This window comes from Acomys minous, assembly GCF_964271855.1.
Source record: "Acomys minous genome assembly, chromosome: 2".
Classification (NCBI taxonomy): domain Eukaryota; kingdom Metazoa; phylum Chordata; class Mammalia; order Rodentia; family Muridae; genus Acomys; species Acomys minous.
The window spans coordinates 117816846-117835381 of NC_140484.1; the positions used below are offsets into that span (position 1 = coordinate 117816846).

Consider the following 18536-nt stretch of genomic DNA (forward strand, 5'->3'; position numbering starts at 1 on the left):
CCCAGGTGAGGGAAGAAAATAGACGAGAAGTACCTGAAGCCAAGGCAAAGACATGAAGTTGCCTGTGTCCATCTGTATTCTGTTCCCTGTTCAGGCAGGTCCACCACATAAAGGGGGACCCTGCTTGAGGAGGGCATCCCCACAGCTGTGCTTCATAATCCTGCCCTCCACAGAAAATCTTACTAAACAACACTGGCTAAGGAGACAGCAGACAGCTTTCCGTTCGGAAGCCTGCGGCTGTAGGAGATACATCCAGAACCCCCAGTGAAGAGTCCTCACGTCTGGTGCAGAGGACCAACCGTGCTTCAGAGGGCAGGAGAGGGAAACTAGAGCAGGGTCTGGGCTCAGAGTGTCCTCCAAGAAGTGAGGCTGTGGCTTAGGGGCCCCTGGGTCCCCTGTCTGTGAGCAGCATGGTGACTCCTAAGTGACTTTTAGTCCTCAGACATAAGCTTTGGTTGGTGTTCAGTACAGATCCGTACAGCCAGGGCCCGGACTCCAGGACCTGGGAGAGAATTATCCCGATCAGGAGTCTACCAGAGCAAATGTGAGTTTTCAGAAGAAGCTGTGCGTGTCAGCCAGGACTTATAATACCTGGATTGATTGACCTAATGTTTTATTAGTCCAGGGTTTATGGGACTAAAGGCAATGCTGCAAGAAGCAAAGGGGACTGTCTTCAAAACTGCGCACCGTATTACAACTTGGCAGGAACTGTTTTTACAACAGGGGCAACTTTTTTTTTTAATGAGCCCCATTAGCCCTGCACAGTGGGCTTTCTGATGGCTTCCAGAAAAGGTGATACTTAGACATGGCCCTTGTAGGGACCTTCTTTGGTGCCATAGAGCCCACAAGTGGCTAATTCCTAACAGCCTTTCATAAGGTGTTTCTCTTGGAGGCGGTCTTTTCTTTCCATTGCAGTTGCTCCTGCGCTGTATAAGAGCCACGTCCTGGGCCTCGATGGCCCAATGGTTGAGAACACTCCCTGCTCTTTCAGGGGAGTGGAGTTTGGTTCCCAAAACATGTGTTGAAAAGCTCACAACTGCCTGTAACTCTAGCTCTAGGGGCTACGACACCCACCCACCCGTGACCTCTGTGGACACGCATATGTGCACATACCCCTAAGCAAATAACAAACCTTTAAAGAAAGACCCGTGTACGCTCATATCTGTCTTCAACTCTGAGGCTAGAGTAGGCTATTTTAAGACACAGCAATCCGAACAACATTTTGAGCTGTACCTAGCTAAGGTAGGCTACTCAGGCTCGGTGTTGCTGCCGGAAGAACAGAAAGTAAATGGAAGCCATTAACCAAAGTTGCTGGTGTCCCCCAGCATTTCTCAGAAGGTGGTATCCATGAAATAGTTCCGTCCCCACTGGAGAACCTGAATGCTCCGTGCGCCTCTGGGTTCCTTCCTTTGAGATGAACTTCCGGACAGTTAAGGTCAAGGCCACACGTGTCTCCTGAGCATGCTTTATGAACTTTGCACTGGGCTGTATGCTTCAGAGAGCACAAAGGAATACAGTGCAACAACTGTATAAGCACGTGAGACTTAATGCCATCCAACCAGAAACAGGGTTTGAGAGCTCGAGACCCCGAAAGTGAGGCATGCAGGTTACTTTCTCCTGAAGTGCATAGCTTGCTTATTTTCCTTCTCCTTCCGTATCTCACCCAGTGTCCTCTGTAATGGGAACTGCTTGGCTCAGCTTGGGCTTGGGCACACGTGTCCTAGAAGAAAGGGCCAAGCCAGTCCCAGATTCACGTGACTTCTCATCTCTGCTCCTCTTTGTGCATGTAATTTCAAATTCCTGGGAACATTTGAGCGTTGAGCCTCTGGATAGTCTGTTCTGGCCAAGGATGACAAACTTGGCCACCCACCGGGCAAGGACTAAGCTTAGGCAGGCATCCTAACCATATGTTAACTAGCGCTCCTTACTTTTTTGAGGCTTTCTTGGCTTAGACTAGTCACTCAGGCGGACTGTTCAGGCTCCAAAGAGCACTTGCCACACCTGTGAGGCGGATGAGAGGTGAGGCGTCTGCCCCCAGCTTTCATACACAGTTTTCTTTGGTTTCAAAGAACTTGAAAGAGAACACCGGCTGTGGTTTGTGGGAAGGCAGATGGTGTCACTTTGTCATCAGTCTTTCTTACGGTCCCACAGAGGACAGAGTCCCTATTTCTAAAGAGAAGTTACCCAACTTCGGGTCTACTTTGATTTGATTTGTTTCATTTGTCATGACCTGAGTTAAGATTTTATCCATCAGCCGGGTGGTGGTGGCGCACGCCTTTAAACCCAGCACTCGAGAGGCAGAGGCAGGAGGATCTCTCTGAGTTCGAGGCCAGCCTGGTCTACAAAATGACTCTAGGACAGCCAAGGCTACACAGAGAAACCCTGTCTCAGAAAACCAAAAAAAAAAAAAAAAAAAAAAAATCCATCTAAGACAGCAAAAGGCTGCAGGTTACTTGCTCTTGCCCTGTCAGAGAATACAAATACAAATACTATCAGAGTTTGGAATGTTTTATGCCTGTGTAGCGCAGGCAAACCCACTGGATAGTTTGGTCAGCATGGTCTACTCATCCTCTGTTTTCAAAGGACTTGAGGGCATTTGCAAAGACCAAAAGCACACACACACTCACACACACACACACACACACACACACACACACACACACAGTTGTTGCATAACATTTTGGCAGTGAGATACAAGGTGAACAACTGTCCCTAAACTGGGACACCATCAACAGCCTAAAGAGTGGCTCACTCGAGTTCAGCTTTATGGGTTAAGTGCGTTTTCATTGGTGGTTACTAGTGGACAGCTCCGTTTTCCTAAAATGTTTAGATTTCCTTAAGCTGCCTCCAAGCCCACACCTCATCTTATGTGGCTCTGAGTTTATAGCAAACTTGATGCACACCTGGCTTCAGAGGACTTTATAGGGCTGCAGTAGAGTTGATTGCAGATTCAGAGACCATGCTGGACTCTGAGGGAATTTCTGTTGATATGCATTCTGTCTTTGCCCTAATCAAAGAGTCCAGTGGTGTAGGTAAACACAGTGCAGCTCTAGTAAAGATGGCTTGTTTCTGCTGTCTGGAATACAGAACAGCTAAATGGTGGACTCTTTTTAGAATTTGGAGGGCTGGTCTCATTGTAACAGTAAAACACTGGTTTAATATGGAAAAGAGACATGAAATTATATTTTAGAAGCATGTTGAAAAATATTTACTATTTAAAAGAATAGGGTGTGATTTTTTTTTACCTCAAAGTATTCATCTGGATAATTCCAGCCGTAATGAGGAGTAAAGCTGGTCACGGTTGCACATGGGTGAGGCAGAGCAAGGAGGATCAGCTGCAAATTCAAAGTGCCAGTGGAGCAAGAGTCTGGGCTACAGAGTCCCTACCTCAAAAATAAAATGGGAAAAAAAAAACCTAGAGCAACAATGACACATAAAACCCTGAACCCAACCACAAGCTCAAAGAGTTAAATGCCATTGCCAACCTATAAAGGAACTAGACAAATACATTTAATATTTATTTGTCCTCAGGGTAGGGTAAGAAAAGAATTTGTAGCCCATTAAAAAGGAAAAAAAGTCTTGCAGGGTAAGAAACGTTAACAGAGAGGGCTGCATAAACATTTAAGCCTTCTCGACTTCACAACGTGCCTAGAGCAAAATTAAATAGTGAAAAGATTTCCAACACAAATGACCAAATTTGATGCCTTCACTATAAAATGTAGTAGCTTTATCTGCTAAAAATAATACAAAGGCAGAAGAGAGGACATAAAACAAGAAAATTTCAAAGACTTGGCATAAAAAAACAAACTTACAAGACTACCTACGAATCCTAAGTAACAAGAAGGAAATGTAAATTAAAGCAATGGAATTCTATTATGCACTTCTGATTAGAAAACTATGCTATCCAAATGAGGAAGAAGGATCCAGAAAGGCAACGTGTATAGCCCATAGCTAATGGTAATACATTTCTGGAAGACCATTTAGCAATGTTGGAGTAGTCCATAAAATAGACATACACCTGGACTCAAAATTTTATTTCCAGAAACAAACTCTTGGGAAAAAAAAATCAAGATTTGTATAAATATTTAAGTATGGGAATCTTTTTAACTTATTCATTTTAATAGAAACTTTCCCCAATATTCTCAGAACAAACGTTAATTATTGCCATAACATGGAGAGTATAAAGCAATAGAAATGGGTGTTAGTGAATGCATTAGTCTCATTCAGCATCTTGCCTTGGAACTATTTGGAAGGAAGAAAGCATACCTTAACAAAATGGCCCCCCCCCCAAGTCATCAACACTTGTACTTTTCACTGTTAATATGAGGGTTCCCTCGAGTGTCAGGTTTTATTTGCTTTTGTCACAAACAGAATTTTGAACTAGCTTGTTGAAGACAGATGTTTGTTTCCAGTGAAGAGAAATGGGAGATGGGGGGGGGGGAGAGAGAGAGAGAGAGAGAGAGAGAGAGAGAGAGAGAGAGAGAGAGAGAGAGAGAGAGAGAGAGATGAATTAAAGCACAATGGAGACACAGCCAGCAGTTCTCACAAAACACAGAGGTTGGACAAGGCCTCACTCCTTAATGGGGATTTATAGACAGTTAACTGTTGCTAGGGGTGGGTGTGGGGGGTGTCTGGGGGAGCACAACATAAGACATGAAAGTAATTGGGAAGAGGAAGGTGGTCATTGGGAGAGGGACAAGGGAAAGTAATCAGAATACATCATACACATGTATGAAAAGATCTTAATTACTTTAGTAAAACAAACCCACAGCAGTTTGATGCTTAACTGGCAACAACTGACTCCACTGAAATGGTTCCTGAGGGGCAAGACTAAGACCAGACCGTTCCTACGAAGACCTTCAGTTACCCTGGAAATGTAAAGTCCTTCACGTTCCCCTTGATTCAAAAAGAAGACTTAAATTCATTTGGAAGTTTATATAGAGGATGTTTAATCCAGGGCAAACTTAGCACCTACACATCACACGCCTTAATTAGCTGGGGAAAACACTTGAATGGAAGAGTGATAAGACTGATAAAATGATCCCCTGAGTAGATGAGCTTTGCAGAGACTCCCTGTGAAATCCCACAACGTAGAAATGCAGAGGAGAATGCAAACAGATCCGTAGTTATCACCCTGCACAAAACTCAAGTCCAAGTGCATCAAAGACCTCAACATAAAACCAGATACGCTAAGTCTAATAGAAGAGACACTGGGGAAGAGCCTTGAATTCACTGTCACAGGAGACAACTTCCTGAACAGAACACTAACAGCTCAGGCAGTAAGATCAACAATTAATAAATGGGACCTCATGAAACTGAAAAACTTCTATAATGCAAAGGGCACTGTCAATAGGACAAAATGGTACCCAACAGAATGGGAAAAGATTTTAATCAATCCTACATCTGACAGAGGGCTAATATCCAAAATATATAAAAAGCTCAAGAAATTAGGCACAAATAAACCAAATAACCCAATTAAAAATGCAGTACAGAGCTAAACAGAGAATTCTCAGCAGAGGAATCTTGAATGGCTGAAAAACACTTAAAGAAATGCTCAACATCCTTAGTCATCAGGGAAATGCAAAACAAAACAACCCTGAGATTCCATCTTACACCTGTCAGAATGGCTATGATCAAAAACTCAAGTGACAGCATATGCTGGGGAGGATGTGGAGAAAGAGGAAACACTCCTCCACTGCTGGTGGGAGTGCAAACTTGTACAACCGCTTTGGAAATCAACCTGACACTTTCTCAGAAAACTAGGAATAGTTCTACCTCAAGACCCAGCTGTACCACTCCTGGGCGTATACCTTAAAAATGCTCTACCACACCCACAAGGACACTTGCTCAACTATGTGCATAGCGGCTTTATTCATAATAGCCAGAAACTGGAAACAACCTAGATGTTTCTCAACCAAAGAAAGTATAAAGAAACTGTGGTACATTTACCAATGGAATACTACTCAGCTATTAAAATCAAGGATATCTTGAATTTTGCAGGCAAATGGATGGAACTAGAAAATATTATCCTGAGTGAGGTAACCCAGACCTAATAAGACCCACAATAAGTGGGAATTAGCTATAAAGTACAGGATAACCATGATACAATCCACAGAGCCAAAGAAGCTAAGTAACAAGGAGGACCCAAGGGAGGATGTTTCTATCTCACTCAGAAAGGGAAATAAAACAGGCATTGGAGGTGGATGGATGGAGGGACCTGGGCAGGAGAGGGCATGGGGAGGGGCCCCAGGGTGGGGATTGGGAGTAGGGAGAGTGGGGGGGCAGATGAGAGAATGGAAATTGGAGGTGGAGGCATCTTTGGGATTTTCCAGAGACCTGGGATAGGAGAAGCCCCAGGAAGTCTATGGGACTTGCCCTAGCTGAGACTCCGAACAGCTGGGGATACGGAGCCTGAAGTGGCCACCTTCTGTAGCTAGGCTGGGCTTTTGATGGAGGGAGGGGGACTCCAACCCACCCACAAAACCTTCTACTCAAAATTTGTTCTGCCTACAGGATGTGCAGGGACAGAGATGGAACAAAGATTGAGGAAATGGCCAATCAAAGACTGGTCCTACTTGAGACCCGTCCCATGGGAGAGAACCAATCCCTGACACTATCAATGTTCCTCTGCTATGCTTATAGACCGAAGCCTAGAATAACTCCTCTGAGAGGCTTCATCCAGCAGCTGATGGAAACAGATGCAGAGACTCACAGCCAATCATTAGACGGAGCTTGGGGAGTCCTATGGAAGAGCTAGGGGAATGATCGAGGGAACCAGAGGGGTCAAGGACCCCACAGGAGGACCTACAGAGGCAACTAACCTGGGTGCAGGTGGGCTCACAGAGGCTGAACCACCAACCAAAGAGCATGCATGGGCTGTCCCTAGCCCCCCTGCACATATGGAGCAGATGTGCAGCTTGGTCTTCATGTGCATCCCCCAACAACTGGAGCAAGGGTCCTCTCTGACTTTGATGTCTCCCTATGGACCCCTAACTGGGCTGCCTTGTCCGGCTTCAGTGGGAGAGGATGCACCTACTGCAAAGGACTTAATGTGTCAGGAGGGGTTGGTACCCTTGGGGGACTTCCCTCTTCTCTGAAGAGAAATAGAAGGGAGAATTGGGGAAGGGTTGTGTAAGGGGAAAGACTGGGAGGAGAGGAGTTGGGGGCAGGGGCTGCTGCAATCAGGATGTAAAGTGAATTAAAAACAAAAACAAAGCCAAATGTTTCAGTGGGTGGCAGGAACAGCTGTGAGGCCATCTAGAAGAGGAAGCTCTTAGCCCAATCAGGCTGGTGACAGTAGTCACATCCAGAACTGCTGGGTGGTCTTGCAAATAAAGGGTTTGCTTTTCAGGAAAAACAAAAACCCAAAACAGAACAACAGCATTCTGCTATATTGTCAAAAATCCATTTCCAGTTTAGCTCCAGAAAAAAATCCCACAGTTTACTGTAAATGGGTCACCACACCCAATTAAACATCTATTAGTAAAATGCCTGCTTTGTTTTGCATAATCATGCTATGAATCCACTGAGATTCTTAAAATTGTGCTACTTTCTAAGTCAAAAGCATTTTTATTAAGAACACTAAATTCTAAATATTTCATTTTAGAATGAAATAATATGCTGAAAAATTATACATACATAACCTCCTTCCCTTTGAATAATAAATGGTAGAAAGTTTATTTTGTTTATGTGTGGCTTATTTTTAAATATTTGTCCAAAAAAAAAAAAAAGGTTAGATGTAATACTAATTCATTCATTACCCTGTCAAGTTGCTGTAGAACCCGCTTTCATAGTAACAAGGTGTGCTGGGTGACTGAGAAAGAGGCTGGCACATGAAACACATTTGTTGCCATGAGGTTGACTGACAGTCCTTGATTCAGGTGATTCTGTTAGGGAGTCATCTACAGCAGATGCCATCCTGTGGGCATCACTCAGCCGAACTGAGGACAGTACAGTGATGTCGGCATATTTTTAATATTCTTAGGTTTGATTTTTTTTATAGCACTAATTGAAACCTGCAAACTGTAGAAATTAAAGATACAATTTACCCACAGACAGTGAAACTATACTTTAGATATATTTAAACATATATGTGCACATGAAATAGTAGAGAAATAAAGTCGTTAATTAAATGTTGATTTCCTACCCATACATTCAGGCTGATCACACTGATGACAGAACTTAAACTGTTAAAGTTACAAGTTATTTTTAGGTAGTGATACTTATAATCAAAGCAGTCTAATCAAAAGGAATAAAATATTATTAATGAAAGTTCATTGGGAAAATGTTCCATATTGCGTTATTTTCTGCTTACAAGAGGTTTCGCAACAAATAATCTTTGACTTAGTGAACTGAACATTGTAGAAGATAACAATTTTATTTCAGAACATACAGTCTTTTTTAATGACTTCTTTCATATTTCAGTTATGCTTACAATATTGAAAACTAAAAGAAAAAAAATGGGAGAAAATATTCTTAAATGAGTATGGATTAAGGGCTGACCATGACTGTAAGGGGCACTATGCCAAGGTGCTTTGTTTTGTTTTTTAAAAAAGTGATAAAAATACAGAAGTCAATGAAACTGTTATAATAAGTCTTCCTGATTACAATGTACATGCATACATACATATATACATACATACACACATACATGCATACATACATGCATATTCTGTTTGTACTCTCCGAGGGGGGAAGAGAGGTGGGAGGGAGAAACTGGGGTGAGGAAATGAAGAACGTCTCAGTGGAGACAGACAGGTCTGGCTCAGCCTTCTGTTGACCCCATGGCTGGTTGATGTGCACACGGTTCCTTCTGCTTCCCTGTAGGACTGCCCAGCAGATGCAGAAGATTTCAGAGCCCAGCAGTGCTCAGCCTACAATGACGTGCAGTACCAGGGCCATTATTATGAATGGATTCCACTATACAACGACCCCGCTGCCCCATGTGCTCTCAAGTGTCATGCTCGGGGACAGAGTTTGGTGGTGGAGCTGGCACCCAAGGTGTTGGATGGAACTCGTTGCAATGCTGACTCCCTGGATATGTGCATAAGTGGCATCTGCCAGGTAAGCCACACCTGCCACACACGTCCTTGGTTTGGGGATGTGCCGTGCCCATTCTCAATAAAGGGGTCTTAGCCATTTCAGTGTAAGTGTATTACCCAGTAGAGAATGTGATGGCTTTAAGGAAATGATAGAAAAGTCTATCCCTCTATTCGGATCACTGAGAAAGGTTTTCAGACCCTGGATATCTGTCACTTCAATCACATTTTCCTTATTTAATGGGGCTTTTGGCTGTGTGAAATCAAAATATGACTCCTAATAGTTCCCTGGGATCAAGTAGGGTGTGCAAACAGACTCCGCCTGAAGAGTTGGAGGTAGTGTAACCTGCTACTCCCGTTCAGATTTTCCGACTCTGTAGGCATGAGGCCCAGCCCTCTGCAGTTGTCAGGAGCTACCAAAGCTTTGCTGCGGTGGACTCCAGGACTGCACTCTGCGAATGCAGCTTTGGAAGGGCAGAGCCAATGATCTCTGGGCTCAGGGGCAGTCCAGCAAATGTGTCTGGCAACTTTGCAGAGCTGAGATGAGTGAGACCAAGGCATGAACCACAGTGGATTGCAATGAGGGAGGATTTAGGCAGATTCCAGAGGCATCATGAAGACTACAGAGACATCAGAGTTCTTTTTTGCTTCCTTTCATCTCTGATGGATATTCTCTCTCTCTCTCTCTCTCTCTCTCTCTCTCTCTCTCTCTCTCTCTCTCTCTCCCTGTTCAGTTCATGTGGGAGTGTGTAGAGGCTTAGAGGTTTAGAGATTGACACTGGGCATCTTCCTCAATTGTTTTTCACCTTATGTTTTGAGACAGTCACTCAGACTTTGGCTGTGTATTGAGGCCCAGTCATGAGCCTGCCTCCACATGTCCCCACCATCACCAGTTCTGGGACTATAGGCATGTGTCACTATGTCCTAGGTTTCTGAACAAATGTTTATACAATAAACACTTTACCAACTGAACTATCTCCCCAGCCCCTGAAGAATGCCTATTTAAACAATAAAGTAATAGAGTTGGTACATGAACGTATGAGGAGGCTTTGGAGGTGGAGGAAGGGGAACAGTGGGGTGATAGAACAGCAGGACATTTTAATAAGGGACTGAAGATGGTCAGAGCATGTTATTACAGTATGAAATGTCATAATGAAACCCATCAATTTATCCAGTTAACAAATGCTAATAAAATGACAGAAAGGAGATCTCTAGCCTTCCATCTCCTCTGGAAGGCTCAGAGAACAGTAACTACAGCAAGCTGTCAGCAGCCTGGGAGAGGAAACTTGGTATTTATCTTTCTTTCCCCGGTCACCTTCCTTGTCCCTCCTTCCTCCTCCCTTTGCCTTCCTTCCTTTTCCCAAGTAGCCGCCTTCTAATTTCAGGTCATTTTCTTTTTTAATTCTTATTATTCATTTTTTTTGTTTAACTTATAAATTGCCGTCCATGTGCTCACCGCCTCTTTAATGGTTTGGCATGGGTTGTCATTAAATCGAGGAGTCCTGCCAGGTTTTCCAGAATCTTCCCACACACACTTCTGCTACTCTGCTTCTCAGGTCTGTTTTTAACATCTTTTGAAAGGAGGCTTACAGGTACCTAGAAGAATTTGGTGAGAGACGGATATTTTCCACACTTCTTTGTTTGTTTGGTTTGGTTTTGGTTTTCAAGACAGGGTTTTTCTATGTACACCTAGCTATCTTGGAACTCACTCTGTAGACCAGGCTGGCCTAGAACTCGCAGAGCTCTGCCTGCCTCTGCCTCCCGAGTGCTGGCACTAAAGGCTTGTGCCACCACGCCAGACTCTCCACACACCTTCCCGTTCCCATGCATGCCCATCCTCCCTACTCCATAAGTTTCCCATCCAAACTGTACAGATTTCTACTTGATGAGCCTTCATTAAACAGCACATTATTGCCTGCGTCAGGGTTTATAGGCATCATTCCCTCCCTATGTATTTGTTTTCTTTTTGAGGCAGAGTCTTGCCATATACCCTACACTGTTCTTGAAATAGCTAGGTAGCTCAGGCTAGTACCAAATCTATCGTTCTTCCAGCTCAGCTTCTTGAGTACTAGGGTTACAGGCCTATGCTGTACCTACCAGTGTCATCCTGAGTCATTCCATCAAGATAAACGCTCTGTGCTTTGTCTTTTCATCCATCTGCCCCACCCCCAACTTCTGGCAACCATTTATAGATTTCAAAATACTCAGAGATACTGCATTTCTAAATAACACATAGATGAAGGGGGAAAAAAATCTCACGAGAAAGAAAAAATTAGTTTGAACTCAATGAACATGGAAATACAATTTGATAAAATACGTGCAATACAGTGAAAGCTGTGCTCAAGGCGAAGTTTCCAATCCTGAGGATGACTCTAAGATAAAACATCTAAGCATTAAGAAACTGGAAATACAGCACAATTCAATCCAAGTCAGGCAGAAGCAAATAACTAATACAAGTGAGAGGAAAAGCCTGAAGAAAACAAGCTGGAAATGAGATAATGGTGCCAAAAGTTGGACTTTTAGAAAGGTCGATAACATTGATATTTTATAGCTAACTGTTTGACAGCCTACGAAATTAACAAGACAAAAATTAAGTGGTGCAGAGGTGAGAGTGGAGACAATGAATCCAGTGGATGCTAAAAGGACAACAAGTGAGTAAGTGAGAGCAGCCCATGCTTTCCAGCACTCCTGGAAAGACAAGGTCTGCCAGACCTCACAGACAACTGGCATATGCCTACGTAAATTAAAGAACTCAAATCAGTGGTCATAACCTTTCCCAAATAGTTAAGTCCTCTGCCTCAAGGATTCACTTTATATTCAAACAAATACTTCAGGAAGAAATGATACCATTTCTTTAGTACATAGTTTTTAATTTTTCCTTTATTTTTAGATTATAATATAATTAGATAATTTCCCTTCTGCTTCCCCAATTTAAACCTTCCCATAGCCCACTCCTTGCTGTCTTTCAAATTCATGGCCTCTTTTTTCATTAATTGCTATCACACACACACAATGTATAGATACACATATATATACATACATACATATATACATACATACATACATACATACATACATACATATATACACACATTTCTAAGTTCAACTTTTGCTGTATAATGTTTCATGTATATATATATATAGGTATTATGTATGTATGAATATATGTATGTATTGTGTATGTATGAATATATGCATGTATGTATTTATTATGTATTGTGTATGTATGAATGTATGTATGTGTGTGTATGTATGTATGCATGTATGTTTTCAGGGCTGACCACCTGGTACTGAGTAACCAGCTAGTGCACAACTCCCTGGAGAAGACTGTCTCCTGATCTAGCATTCCTTAGCTGCCTACAGTTCTTTGTGTAGGGTTGTAGCTTCCTGCACTTTCCCCTGTCCATGTTAGTATCTCTATTGCTGGTGTCCTTGGTCAGTTCAGATCTAGGCAGCCATATTGATAAGACGTCATGAGTGTAACTTCTAACATGCTAAGAGACACAGTGTCACAGCAATCTCCTCTTCTCTAGCAATCCTTTATGATTTCTTTCAAAAACAGAAACAGAGGGAGATTGAAATTCATTCTTCCATGAGCTCATATACAGAACTTTCAACAAATACTAGTAAACCAAACTCAACAAGGTTTAGAAACATAGCTAATGACATTTACTCCAGATGTACAAAGCTCAGTCAGTGTTCAAAAATCAGTTACTCTAGTCCCTCATCTCCACATGCTAAAGAAGAGCCATGATTGTAGGTACAGATGCAGAAAAAAAGTTAACCAAATCTAACACTCATTCATAATAGAAACGGTTAAAGAAGAACCTTCTAGAAACTGTGAGGAGAATTGCCACCAATGTATATTTTAAGAAATTATAAGTACAGCATACTTTTTGAGACAGGGTCTCACTGGATAGCCCTGACTGGTCTGAAATTCACTATGTAGACCAGGCTGGCCCTGAACTCACAGAGATCTGCCTGTTTCTGCCTCCCAGGTGCTGGGATTATATATGTGTACTACCACAAATCGCTTAATGTCATTTATCTTTAAACAGATGTATTTATTTATTTTATGTATATAAGTGCTCTAGTCACATGTATACCAAAAGAGGATATCACATCACATTACAGATAGTTTGGATCCACCATGTGGTTGCCAGGAATTGAATTGGAGACCCCTGGAAGAGCAGACAGTGCTCTTAACCTCTGAGCCATGTCTCCAGGCCCTAATGTCATTTTTTAAAAGATTTATTTATTTATTATTATGTATACAGTGCTCTGCCTGCATGTACACCTGCTTGCCAGAAGAGGACATCAGATCACATTACACATTGCTGTGAGCCACCATGTGGATGCGGGGAATTGAACTCATGACCTCTGGAAGAGCAGTCGGTGCTCTTAACTGCTGAGCCATCTCTCCAGCCCCATAATGTCATTTAATGGAAGAATCTAGACACTTTCTTGCTAAGATCAGGAATAAGGCAGCTTTGTCCTCCAACCCCTGTCTCTGCTTTTCAATATTCAATGTAATGGGAATAAAAGACAAGAAAAGATATTATGACTGTGAAAAACTAAAATTATCATTATTTATATATGATTTGATCGTATATGTTGAATAACAAAGAAAAAGAAACATCCTGGAACTAATAATTGATTAAAAGTAATAATATGTGTGTGTGTGTGTGTGTGTGTGTGTGTGTGTGTGTGTGTGTGTGTGTTATACAAAGGTCAGTGACTTTAACGATGTATAGCAGAAGGCTGGATTTTGACACTGAAAATACAATCCTGCTTAGAGTAGCATCCCCAAAAGGATATACCATGACACTGAAGGAGCTGAGCAAAGTTGAACGACTGACACTGTACAAACTCAAGACTCAATATAAAATCAAATCAATAAGATACTAACACAAGAACAGACAAATGGACCATTACAAGCCAGGTGATCTCTGAGAAAGGGGCCAAGGAGAGAAGACAGCAAACAGACTACTCTAAGAAAACTGGATATTTATAGGGTAAAAGAGGGAGGAAGGTGGGGGGGGGACAGGAAGATACAAGTGAGGGGATAACAATCCAGACATAATCTGAATAAATTATTTTTTTAAAGTGTGCACCACCACCAGTGTGCCTGGATTTTTTAAAAAATGTAGTTTTTTTAAAAAATAGTTATCTAAAATCATAGTCACAAAGAAAGGATATTCCCTTGAAACCAGAAATGTTAAGTCCGGATGAGCTTCCAGGTTTTACTGGTGGCAATTACTTGCTGAACTCTGTAATTGGTAATAACCTGGAGAATCAACACGTGTGTGTTCCCAACACTTACCTTGCAGTTCGAGGTAAAGCAATGGAAATGTACATAGCACTATCTTTCTGCGATTTACCACCACCACCACCACCATCATCACCATCACTACCACCACCACCACCACCATCATCATCATCAGTCTGTTGGGTTATACTTGTAGTCTTCCAACCTTTTGCCAATGCCATGCATTGTGTTTTTACTCAAATGAACTTGCTACAGGTGACTTAGATGACTAGGGTTGAGCTCCATCGCACAGCACTTTCCTAATGCAAGGCCCTGGGTGTGAGCTTCAGCAGTGGGGTAAGGGATTAGCCTGGCCTCCAAGAGAGTGCTGCATGAGGTGATAGTCAAAACTCAGATTTTGAAAAGTTGAGAACAAGTTAAATAGACAAAGATAAGGAGTGGGTTTATGATGAGCATGCAGCCCAGGCTGAGTAAAGATGTCTCTCTGATTGTTGTATGGGCTGAGACAAGGCTAGCAATAGTGCTAGAAAATGGGGCTGCGAGTGTGGGTGGAAAGAAACCACTTGTTAACTTTTCCTTAGAGTTGTGAGAAGAGCCACTGAGGCGTTTTCTAAGAAATAGCTCGGATGGGCTTGTCTGTAGAAAGGTCACCTCGGTGGCAGTGTGCCAGAACATTTGGACGGGGCAGGATCTGAGAAAACAACAGAGGGTTAAATTGGGGCTCCTAAGAGCTGCAAAGTCAAACAGTGGGTAGGATGGATGAAGAAGGGGAGGACACTTTAGAGGACTAAGATGTTTGCATGAATGTGGCGTGTGAAAGGGGGGAGGGTCACTGCGTAGACCAGTGACGTCACTGGGGAAGAAAGAAAACATCAGGTGAGAGTGAGATGTGTGGGCAAAAGATGAGATGAGCTTGGGACACCTGTGAACACGTAAGTTGGGTCAAAACTTTAGACCTTTGGGGGCAATTGTAAGATGCTGGCATCTGATCCGATGTCCCTGCAAACTGAGGAAGAAGAAGAAGGGAGTCACTGAAAGGGAGGACACTGGCCTTATCACTGAGCATAGGACAAAGTGTCCCTGAGGGTGACTGGAGAAAATAGACTTCTCTGTTTAGTGTAAAGACCATGAGGAAGAGAAGAAAGGGCGGGAGAGGATTGTGTAAGGGGGGGTTACCAATGCCAAGCATTTCAGTGGACTCGGGAGGAGCAAGGAGATAGGTTGGTAAAAGCTGCTGGATGTTGTCGGTTTGAGTAAAGCCTGGGACACAGCTAGAAAAGGCACTGGTGGATAGCAGGCTTTATTAGTTTCCCATGGGTACCAGAACAAATTGCTAAAAACTTGATAGCTGAAAACGACAGATATGTGTTCTCTCACAGTCTAGAAGCCAGAAGTCCCAAATCAAGGCGTCAACAGGGTTTGTTCCTTCTGGAAGGAAAGTCCTGGCTTCCACTGATAGTCAGCCTCCGTGTTTCTTCCCTGCGGATCCATCACAGCTGCCTCATGGGTGTCTTAGCTTCTCCTTTTTACCTTAGCTTCCCATCTCTCCCCATGCCTTCCTTTAAAATAGAAACAAAATCAGGGCACCAGCTGTTATTCCCGGCATGATTTGCTCCCAGGATTCTTCAGAGGTGCCTTTACTTTAGGTCACTTCCTGTGACTGATGATGAGCATCTGATCTGCCTGAGGACCCTGTGCCTGCTCCCTTCCTGTCACTGCTATTTGACCTTTTTAAAATTTTTAAATTTTTATTAATTTATTCATATTACATTTCAATTGTTAGCCCATCCCTTGTATCCTCCCATTCTTCTCTCCCTCCTGCTTCCTTCCTACTCCCCTCCCCTATGACTGTGACTGAGGGGGACCGCCTCCCCCTATATATGCTCATAGGGTATCGAGTCTCTTCTTGGTAACCTGCTATCCTTCTTCTGAGTGCCGCCAGACTTCCCCATCCAGGGGACGTGTTCAAATACGGGGCACCAGAGTTTGTATGAAAGTCAGACTTCACTCTCCAATCAATGGTGGAGAATGTCCTGTCCATTGGCTAGGTCTGGGTAGGGGTTTGAAGTTTACTGCCTATATTTTCCTTGGCTGGTGCCTTAGTTTGAGGAGGACTCCAGGATCCAGATCCGCCTGTCATAATGTTCTTTTTGTAGTTTTCCAGGACCCTCGGGATCCTTCTATTTCCCCATTCTCCCATGCTTCTCTCACCTAAAGTCCCAATAGGATGTCCTCCCCTCTGACCCACTTTCCTGGTAAGTAAAGTTTTTCATGGGACATGCCCCTTGGACTAGTGTCTCAATATAAGTGAGTATATACCATTTGTCTCTTTTTGCTTCTGGGTGAACTCACTCATTATGATAATTTCTAGTTCAATTCATTTGTCCACAAATTTCAGGAATTCCTTGTTTTTAATAGCTGAGTAGTATTATTTGACCTTTATAATGGGTGAAAAAAAAAATGGGATACTACCTTCCTTGTCAGCCATTTTTTTTTAACATTCTGGACAGCTGTCACCCAGGGGACCTTCACGCAACCTGACCACCTTCCCTGGCCTCCTGTGGTCCTGACTGTTCAAGACACCACCCACCCCCTTATTGTCTTGACTCCAGCTTCCTCCTTTCCTCCAGCAATGCTCAGCATTTGAGGAGGTCTGCACAGTACCAGCGGTCTCCAGTTCTGAATTAGCCCACTTTAAATGAGTGCCTCCTGTTGTGCTTTTGTGAACCCAGGAGAGCAAGGCCCTTCTGTGCTGCGGGAAGGGGTAAAAGGGGTAATGACTGGTTTGCTTTCTTAAGGTGGGTGCAGGGCATCTTCACAGAAAGAGGCAGACCTTTCCCAGTCGAATTCGTGATCTTTCCTTCCGCAGGATAACATGCACATCGGTTCCCTTTTTGTACAATGTGGCGGTGGGTATCGGCAGTTGTCAGGGGACAAGAGTGAACTGTGTGAGTCACTCTGCTGGCCTCAGGATCACTGAAGGGAGCCCTGATGAATATTTGGCACAGACGGTAATTTTTTGCAAGCGTGTTTACAATTTTCTCATTTAAAAGAACATGTCACAATGCTCTTGGGAACAACTTTCCATTAGCCTGGGAAAGCAGACAGCATGACACAGCCTCACCATAGGCCTCGCTGAATGAAATTTGCTTCTGCTTCTGATATTAGCCAGGCAACTCTGCAGATGAAGTTTGTCTTCTTCTTCCCTCTCCTCCTTAGGGTGTGTGTGTGTGTGTGTGTGTGTGTGTGTGTGTGTGTGTGTGTGTGTGTATTTGCATACATACCCTCAGAGACCAGACGGCATTGAACCTTCTGGTCCAACTAACAGACAACTGGCTGTAACCCCAGTTACAGGGCTTCTGACCTGAACCTTCTTCTAACCTCTTCACACATGTGGTACAGAAATAAATGCAAACAAACATCCACACAAATATATATATATATAGTATGTATGTATATATATATATAGTTTTTTCAAGACAGCATTTTTCTGTGTCTCCTTAACTGTCCTGGACTCACTTTGTAGACCAGGCTGACATCAAACTCACAGAGATCCTCCTGTCTCTGCCTCCCAGAGTGCTGGGATTACAGGCATGCACCACCACACCCAGCTAATACATTTTTTAAGATGTTATAAAATGTATAATAAATTTTATTATAAAAATAACAAGCGACATTGAGAATTTTCTGAGGATTGGACACCATCTAAGCCCCTTACCTCATTAGCTTATCATCCTCCGAGGAAGTAGGTATAGCTCCTATCGAAATGGAGGCTATACACACGCTTTGTTTATAAGGAGAATAGGCATTCTGAGGGAGGTCATTTCCCAGACTGTCTCCGTCGGTGTGAGCTACACCAGAGTGCTCCAGAGTGGATTTCATAAACAGCAGAAATGTGCTGGGAGTTCTAGACCAAAGCTGTGGAAACGCTACTGCTGACCCAGAGCCTACTTCCTGGTTTTCGGATAGCTTGGACCTTACAGGTTGTAAGGGAAAGACAGACAGGCCTCCCACTCCTGTTTTCTAGCGGCACCAGTTCACCCTAGTGGGTTCTACCCTCATGATCTAATCCCCTCTCAGAGGCCCCACCCCAAATACTGTCACTCTGGGGAACAAGACATCAAAACATTTTGAATTTCAAGGGTGTACAAACACTCAGATGAGTGCACATAGCTAGAAAATGACGGATTGTGCTCAGTGTAAGGTTGCATTTTGAGAAGGAAAACTGT

General features: G+C 43.2%; 1 protein-coding gene across 2 annotated transcripts in view; it reads left to right on the forward strand.

Moving 5' to 3' along the window:
* Positions 1-18536, forward strand: part of ADAMTSL3 (ADAMTS like 3) — a 275111-nt gene that overhangs the window by 106962 nt on the left and 149613 nt on the right. For both annotated transcript variants that reach the window (XM_084756348.1, XM_084756347.1), the window contains exon 6: positions 8827-9063. In XM_084756348.1, the coding sequence (XP_084612474.1) occupies positions 8827-9063 (237 nt within the window). The remainder of the gene's footprint in view (positions 1-8826; positions 9064-18536) is intronic.